Source organism: Capronia epimyces (assembly GCF_000585565.1).
Source record: "Capronia epimyces CBS 606.96 chromosome Unknown aczIQ-supercont1.1, whole genome shotgun sequence".
Lineage (NCBI taxonomy): Eukaryota > Fungi > Ascomycota > Eurotiomycetes > Chaetothyriales > Herpotrichiellaceae > Capronia > Capronia epimyces.
In genome coordinates this window covers 1,915,966-1,923,865 of record NW_006912904.1, presented here as the reverse complement: position 1 = coordinate 1,923,865, position 7,900 = coordinate 1,915,966, and the positions used below count along the sequence as shown (strand labels likewise).

Sequence of the window (7,900 nt, the reverse complement as noted above, 5' to 3'; positions counted from 1 at the left end):
GGCTTGGTGGTGGTGGTGGTGGTCCAGTCACCCCAAACCTCTGTGGTCGTCTTGACAGCAGCTGGCTTGGTGGTGGTGGTAGTGGTGGAAGACCAGTCAGCCCAGGTCACCGCGGAGGGGGTGGTGGTGGTGGTGGTGGTGGAAGTCCAGTCAGCCCAGGTCACCTCGGAGGTCGTGGTGGTGACCTCGGTGGTAGTGGTGGTGGTGGAGGTCCAGTCGTTCCAAGGTGCGACAGTGGTGTTGGTGTATTGTCTGGCGTTCATTTGGCTGGCAGCGACAGTGCTGGCAGCAGCCAGTAGGACGGCGGATGATTTAACCATTTTGATGAGATTGATGCTTCCGGGGGAAGAATACAGGTGTATTGAGTGATTGACGACTGCGCAGAAACGAATGGACAGGAGCCTTAGCGAAGGAGCTCTGGATTAGACAGGCGAGAGATGATTGAGGTAGAAGCAGAACAGAGTGCGAGGAGGACGGGATGGCAGTATTTTGTACCTCTGTATCCTACCGTCCAACCTGTCGACCTTGGTCGCATCCATTCGCATCCGGAGCCAGGTGGATCAGCATTGAGCCTCCATAGACGAAAAAGGCGACAAACCAGGTTGCATCTCCAGCATCATCCACACCACACTCGATTCCTGTTCCTGAAAATATGCAGCAAAATATGGTGTCATGGTGGGGGGAGGACCGAGGTGGCTTTCGGCCACGAGGGAGCTTTAGGCTGGTGTATCCGTACTACTAGTAGCAAGCCAGTCGCCAGTGGGACATGGCAGGCTAGTAGAATGCCGGCGTCAAACCCTTGCTCAGACTTTTCTCTTCCCTTGTCCTCCCGGGTCAAGCGCACCAGACAGAAGGAAGAATACGATCGGGGAGCAGTCATGTGAGCATCAGCGCAGGATGTTGAAGCTGAGCGAGCCTGACAGTATGACACCTCTTGGTCTGTCGATATGGAAGACACACAGACGCACCTCCCGCTATCACTATCGAGCCGCAAGGTGACATTGTGGGAATGGTCCAAGCACAGGCCCTCAAGGACAAGAATAGCAACGATAGTACCTATCGAGGTGTCCACCGTCTTGTCTGCTCTGTACGGAGGACGGTACATAGAATACCTCTGTCATTCCACACTGGGATCGCTGGGAGGAGTCACAATGGATCTGGTGGAGGCATTGGTTGGGAGACGAATCATACCTCAGGTAGGTAGGTACCTGTAGGTACGGGGTACTCCGTACATGTACGAGTAGGTACTTGCAGACTGAAGTTCTGTCGCCCAGGCTGGCGTCATCTTTGGCCAAGCTTTCACCATCAAAGGCTGACTGTAGATACCTAATGTGATGAGAAATACAGATACTTCACACTGCTAGTAGCATCAGGACCACTGGTACTATGTACTAGGTAGGACTAGTACAAGAACTAGTAGCACAATCCATCCAATAGTCCTTAGCCGTGGCGTTGGGGCTGCTTCCGGGTTGAAAACCGGCGTAGAAGAGGTTAGAAGGAGGAAGAGCTTTCCGAGCTTCCAGCTACTCAGGTGGGCGGCAGGCGGGGCCCTCTGCCTAGCATGTGCACTAGCTGCATACTAACTGCTAGTTAGAGCCACTAATGACCAGCACGCCGTTAGCGTAAAGCTGGTGGCATGGCACTGGAGCTCGAGCTGCTGGGTTGGGCTGGGAACGGACCTCACGTGGGTCTGTTCTGAAAAAGAATTCGCCGACGTGCAGGCGGTTAGTGAGGCTTAATGCCCAGTTTTCCAATCACGATGCTGTGCCTGGTAAGACACATCCCCAGAAGTGAGACATGCTAGGATGTTGCCTGCATTCTTCCGAGGAAGGAGCGTTGGGGGAATCATCGCCTGGCTGCTGGGCTGCCTCTCCGCTGCCTTTGTTTTTGTTTACAGAGGATGGAGTCCTTGTCACTGCTCGGCTGAACTGGTTGAGAAAGGCAATGGTCAAGCAATAATGGGATATGTCAACTTGTCACCGTGTACGGACGGGGTACGGATACATCAGCTGTCTTCCCTTCTGATCGCGGAAGCTCGGACACCTGGTCAAGGCACCGATCACATCTGTACTGAGTATGCACAGAGTATTCTTTCACCCCGCAGGGAATCTGCTACCGGAACCACAGCCGGGGAAGATAATGGAAGGGCTGTGAGCTCTCGTCGTGTTGTTCTCAACGGCAGTGGTCATCCGCAGGGTGTATCCGTACTTTGCCTTCTGTTCCTTGTCTGCTGAGCTGCTTGCCCCCGTCTGATGGGCCCTAGAATCTTGAGCGTGGTATGATTGTGCGAGAAGCTGCTGATCTGAGTTGATTTCTCTGTTGTTCTCCGTACGGCTCCTCGCCGCGTTTTTTCACTGGCTAGCAATGAGGATAACTCACAGCTCTGTTTTCTCTCTGCCTTGATTTTACTTCGGGAACTAGTAGTGCACCCCCATCCCATGGCGGAGGCCGCCGCCCAAGCCTGCAAAACTTGTTCGCAGTGTGGTGGCAAAGTACCTCAGATATCGTCATTGAGCGGTCGCTCGAATCAGACTAGAGGCTTGCCAGTCAATAGCCGCATCCTGCGTGTGGATGTGCGCTGAAGCCTGGTGGGGAACGCCACCCAGTAAGCGAACCGTCTGCCGTCAACAGTCGTCGCATCCGAATGTCCTGGGACCTGATCGGCAAAGCCGTCTGATTCTTCTGCGGATAGCAACAATAGGTGCAACCACCCGAACAACTGCTATCGAAAGCGACTCGACGAGCAGCTGTGGGTGCCCCATCCGGCAGGTGGCAGGATTTGGCAGCTGAGGTCATCACCATCGATATCCTGCAGTAGCGATTTCAATGGTGCCAGGAAGACGTCCAGCTAAGAAGGTAGAGCAATTTCTACTCTGCTGCTCTGTATGTATCGCGGTGAAAGACCAGACAAGACAGAGCCTGATTGCCAGAAGCTTCATTCGTCCTGGCCAGTATCCGACCCGCTTTCCCAACCGAAACTATAGTTTTCCGACATCTGGGTAAGCTCATTGTACAGGTTCTCGCGCTCGTCCAATCGGAGGTATCGAAATGTTGAGTTCCTGAGAGCCAGGATTTCGTCTTTCATCCTCGAATCGCACACAAGGCCGGCCGAGATACCCAGCCCACCCCGGGTCTGTTGACTGGTCTCGAAGAGTCCATCTGGAAAAGTTTCCAGCAACGGGAACTGGACCCTGGTTTGATAACTACGCGGAGGTCAGTCAACCGGACAGTGTTTGGGTTTGTTTGGGTTTGTTTGGGTCCACCGCTTTGTTTTTCCAGTTCTTCACAAGAGAGGAATGGCAAAGACGAGCCAGCGTGGGTACTCACACCTCAACAACACTCTCTTCGTTGATCCTCCTGCGTAGCCTTTCCTCGAGGCCAAGGCTCAATGGCCGGGGTTCAGACTCCAAGTGATCACGCTCGCATTCAACTTGGGCAAACACGTGGAAGGACTTTGATGCAGGCTGCGGGCTTGAACTGGGGAGATAACTTATATCAAAGCGCGAAGGCTCTGGCTGCGATTGTGCGGAATTCTTTTCCCCAGATGGATTTCTCCCGTTAATTTCCCTGGCGGGCGCACCATGGCCGTCCTCATGGACATTGCCCACTGCATTGGTCACACTCGCCTGCAACTCGAATAGATTCTGGCGCCCGTTGGTGTTCAAGGCATCCTCGAACAACGTCAATGACCCTCGTTTGCGTGCATTTGCAGTAAGCCGTGTCGGAAGGGTGCTGGACTCAAGGCCGGCGCAGAGGAGTGCAGTGGTCATCCAATCAGAGCGGGAACGAAGATTGACATAGCCTGGTAGCGACCAAGGAGGAGGAGGAGCCGCGAGCCGCACGTATACAGATGCTTGCTGACCGATTGTGCTTAGCGATCTGGCAGTGTTGCAGGCCCGTGCCAACTGCTTTTGCTTCGGATGTTTAGCCGCGCATTGGCAGGAAGGGTGAACGACCTACCCTGGCGACTCTGGAACCATCCTCAATGCCCCAAGTCCAAATACTAGTCTTGCCGTACTCATCTCGCAGGTGTTCGATATATTTGGCCGCGAACCCTCCCCAGGCATCGTCGGCCCCCGTGAAGATTTGAAAGCCTTGCATGTGGTCGCATTCTTCGGAAAAGGGTCGGATGTCGCGATCAAGCAGATCAAATTCCCGTGTGAGGTTTTCAAAGAGTTCCCCTCCAGCATGCCAGTCCTCGAACGGCATCAGCTGTGAGTTCAATTCAAATTCATTCAACTGAACAATGGACTTAGGATGATAAAAGACTCTATTGAAGTCGGACCAGTATCGCACATCAGAGTCATGAAGCTGCGACGTTGGAAGGCCGAGGTCAAGCCTCCTCTGGTAATCCGCAGGTTCAATGGCGGGCTCCTGTTGTGTCGAGGTTATCCCATCCCTACACTTGGTCAGCTTCAAAACGAGATGACTTTGTTGTGGAGGCGAGCGTACCAGAGTCCTCGCACAGGTTGCTCTGAGTCCTGTTGGGTGTCATACAGCGCGTTGAATCTACGCATAGTCCCAAAGCCTCCTTTCAGATCGTAAATGACCGTTCGAGGAGTAAAGGTCTCTGACCCATCAGGCCCGAGGCCGGGCCGGAAATGGACGTCATGGTCAACGACCGACTCCTGATTCTCGGAGTATGTGAAGTAGGATTCCTAGCCACCGGACAGTCAACGTTGAGCACTCGGAGCAGACGTCGGCGCCTGGGATGAATGATACCTGCGTGTTCCAGAAATGGGTGGCGAGATAATTACTCCTCTGTCCCAGTTGAACAGTCACGATCTCGCGCATCGTTGCAGCATCTCCCTGCCTCACGCTTGGCCCATTTCAGGTTTGCTGGTGTTTTGTATTACCTAGCACTAGGCGTCATTGTTGGCTACCTAGCACATACAGGTTGGGCGAGGTGGAACAAAGGTACACATTATCGGTGATTTCGTTGAGACGACTCTGATAATATTAATACGCTGCTGTAATAGTACCTGGTACAATTGTAGAGCTGCGCCAAGACCTGGATCTCAGCATACTACGTACGTCGCTGGTGATGTGCTTCTTTCCCCGCATCCCCTCGATCCTAAGATAGAACCTTTCGTATTCGAATCCATATCATAACATGCACCTACTGTTGCTGTCCTGAGGCAACACGCCTTGCTCCATTGCTCCATGGCTCAGTGATAGAGTAGGTGGAGGTGCCATACAAGTGCCCGTCCAGCTTCCCCCACTAATGCAGCGACCACCGTACAGAGCCGTAACCGTGTGCCTCAACAACAACATGCGATAGTTGTGCAACTAGGTATAGGTACCTGACCTTGACCATTCCTCGCACCTTATCCTGTCATACCTCGTACCAGCCGGATCACTTCTCGTGGTCCTTAGCCACTATGGAACACCTCTTCTTCAGTCCCACCGAGCAAGCAATGGCCATTGAAAGTAACGCAGCTTTCCTTGCCGAGGTTCACGATCGAGACTGGAGTGCTTCACTTGCTTCCAATCAGGACTTGATGCCACATATCGCACCAACTACGCCATGGCTGGGGTTCGACCACCAAAGAGAAAGGGACAAGGAATGGATACCCATTCAACGTGACCTGAATCAATATCCTGTCGTAAGAGGCTGGACTATACTGCAAGCATGGGATCGTGGAGATCTACGGAAAGCCCACCCTTCATTACGGGACCCGACTTTGTCACCATGCGATGTTGGAGAACGTGTGGCTTCCATGATACAAAGTTGGCTCTACTTTGGGCTTATCGAAGCGATCGTTGGAGACTGGGTTGATGTCAGCTATCTTGCCAGACCGGACAGCAGCGGACGCATGCTACTCTATTCCCGTAATCTAGTTTACCTCATGTATGCGTGGCTAAGGAGACTACAAGAACTAACCGCAGAGTCAAGAGCAATAGCATTGCATAATGCACATGCTAACCTGATGACCGTGGCGACCTGCATCCAGAAGCTGCTGGCGTGGTCCGACCCAGGCACCGCCGAGGAGCAGTGGACCAGATCCAACTTCCCAGGCTACATTGAAAGGATTTATGAAGTCACCCCGGCTGTTATCAGACTGACAGATGCTATCGGAGCAACCCGCGATCGCATTGCCGGCGAATCAGGGATTCGAGTGTTCGCAATAGCCGGACTTGCTGAAGCTTATCTGGATCGCAACGCCCGCTTGCGAGCTCGAGGCTGGTGTCCATTTCTCATTGCTTGCTGTTTGCATGATATGAACGATTCGGTCATTGACTGGCTAGACGCAGCACAAAGAGCCAACCCAACTGGCCGACATGACGAATGCACGCATGCCGCCTGCACTGCCAACAACGTCGATGTAGCACGCTATCAGATGCAGCATTGTACCGCCGACTGTACGTGTCACCCGATTCGACCAAACGTCGACGATGTTATACGAGCCATTGAAAATGATACCATTCCGACCGTTCGTTTAACGAAGACGGCTAGTGGTATCAAACTGCAAACTGAAGCTACCTGCCGTGCTGATGACGAATTTGTTGTCTTCTCACATGTTTGGGCGGATGGACTTGGCAGTACTGCCGAGAAGGGCATCTATGAGTGTCAGGCGCTGAGGCTTGCAGAGATAGCCGAGGAAGCAAAGCCTGGCTGCCCTTGGTGGATTGATTCGTTGATGGTGCCTGAGAGGTCTCCATATCGGTATATGGCGATCAGAAAACTGAGGGACGTATACACGAACGCCACCAAAGTTGTGGTCATCGACAAGAGTCTATCACAAGTCCGCAATGATGACACCGCTGAGATCGTCCTCTGGTCTATTGTGTCGTCTTCCTGGGCCCAGAGGTTGTGGACTTTCCAGGAATCTTTTCTGCCCACGTATATTGACATCCTGTTTAAAGATGGACTGAGATCGTTTGAGCCAGCCGCACTTCCCCGGTCTTTGTTGCCGCCTGTGATCCAAGTAGTGTGGAGGATTCTTTATGACCGAGTCGGAGCTCTCAGGCCCAATAGAGCACAGCAACTCACACGCAGGACCAACCTTGGCGAGATCCTCGCAGCTATGAACTGGCGCACAACCAGCCGGAGGTCTGACGAAACTTTGGCAGCCGCCGCACTCCTCGACTTCGATCCCTGGAGCCTCCCTGAGGATGAGCAAGACTCCGAGGGAAGAATGGAGAGATTGCTTCTGCTTGTCAGCGACCTTCCGGACGACATAATCTTCTTCACATGCCCCAAACTGAGACGCAAACCTTTTCGATGGGCGCCCGCCACATTGATGGCACGCTCTCCAACAATGGTCGACATCAGCCACGATCACCAGAGGGCCAAGTGTACAGCGGAAGGTCTTCTAACAAGACAACGTTTCCTAGAGTTTGCAGATTCGCAGATGGGTCAAGACGGTTTGCAATACTGGTTCAGAGATCCTGAGACACTGGAAATCTACGGTGTTTACTGGGATCCGGAGACGAAGAACAACCCTGGTATGTTCAACGCCGTGGTCGTACGCCCAATCGAGGACGACCAATATGTGCAGCCTGAGATGAATCAGGTCGTGGAGGGTGTGGCACTTTTCTTAGGGGCAGAAGGGGGAGACCTAGGCGAGGATGTGTCGCAAGCCGCATATATCGGAAGAGTAACCATATTTCAGGGTGACGAAAACGACGTGCCTGAAGGCACGGCGTTTATCATGACGAGTTGGAAGACGGAAATGTTGTGTATAACATGATTTTGCTGCAAAAGTTGTAAGCATGGCAGCAACAAATATCCGGGCCAGCTTGGGCGGGCTTCGGGGTACTACTCTGCTAGGCAACACCCGGAAACAGTGCCGAGAAAGATGCGATATTCACGATATTCACGATATTCACGATATTCACGATATTCACGATATTCACGATATTCACGATATTCACGATATTCACGATATTCACGATA

The 7,900-nt window shown here is 52.8% G+C and overlaps 3 protein-coding genes across 3 annotated transcripts in view; 1 reads left to right on the top strand and 2 right to left on the bottom strand.

Moving 5' to 3' along the window:
* A1O3_00715 (uncharacterized protein) overlaps nucleotides 1-320 on the bottom strand; it is a gene marked incomplete at both ends in the record, with an annotated part of 812 nt that extends 492 nt beyond the window's left edge. The window contains one exon of the mRNA XM_007730865.1: nucleotides 39-320. Within this exon, the coding sequence (XP_007729055.1) occupies nucleotides 39-320 (282 nt within the window). The remainder of the gene's footprint in view (nucleotides 1-38) is intronic.
* A 2,615-nt stretch (nucleotides 321-2,935) lies between these two features.
* On the bottom strand, nucleotides 2,936-4,794 carry A1O3_00714 (uncharacterized protein; the record flags this gene model as incomplete). The annotated part of the gene is made up of 5 exons (XM_007730864.1): nucleotides 2,936-3,203; nucleotides 3,328-3,914; nucleotides 3,961-4,399; nucleotides 4,453-4,658; nucleotides 4,723-4,794. 5 exons carry the CDS (start codon nucleotides 4,792-4,794, stop codon nucleotides 2,936-2,938), a joined length of 1,572 nt encoding a protein of 523 aa, XP_007729054.1.
* A 587-nt stretch (nucleotides 4,795-5,381) lies between these two features.
* Nucleotides 5,382-7,694, top strand: A1O3_00713 (uncharacterized protein; the record flags this gene model as incomplete). Its single annotated transcript, XM_007730863.1, has 1 exon — nucleotides 5,382-7,694. The coding sequence occupies one exon, from the start codon at nucleotides 5,382-5,384 to the stop codon at nucleotides 7,692-7,694; it is 2,313 nt and encodes a 770-aa protein (XP_007729053.1).
* Nucleotides 7,695-7,900: the final 206 nt, after the last annotated feature.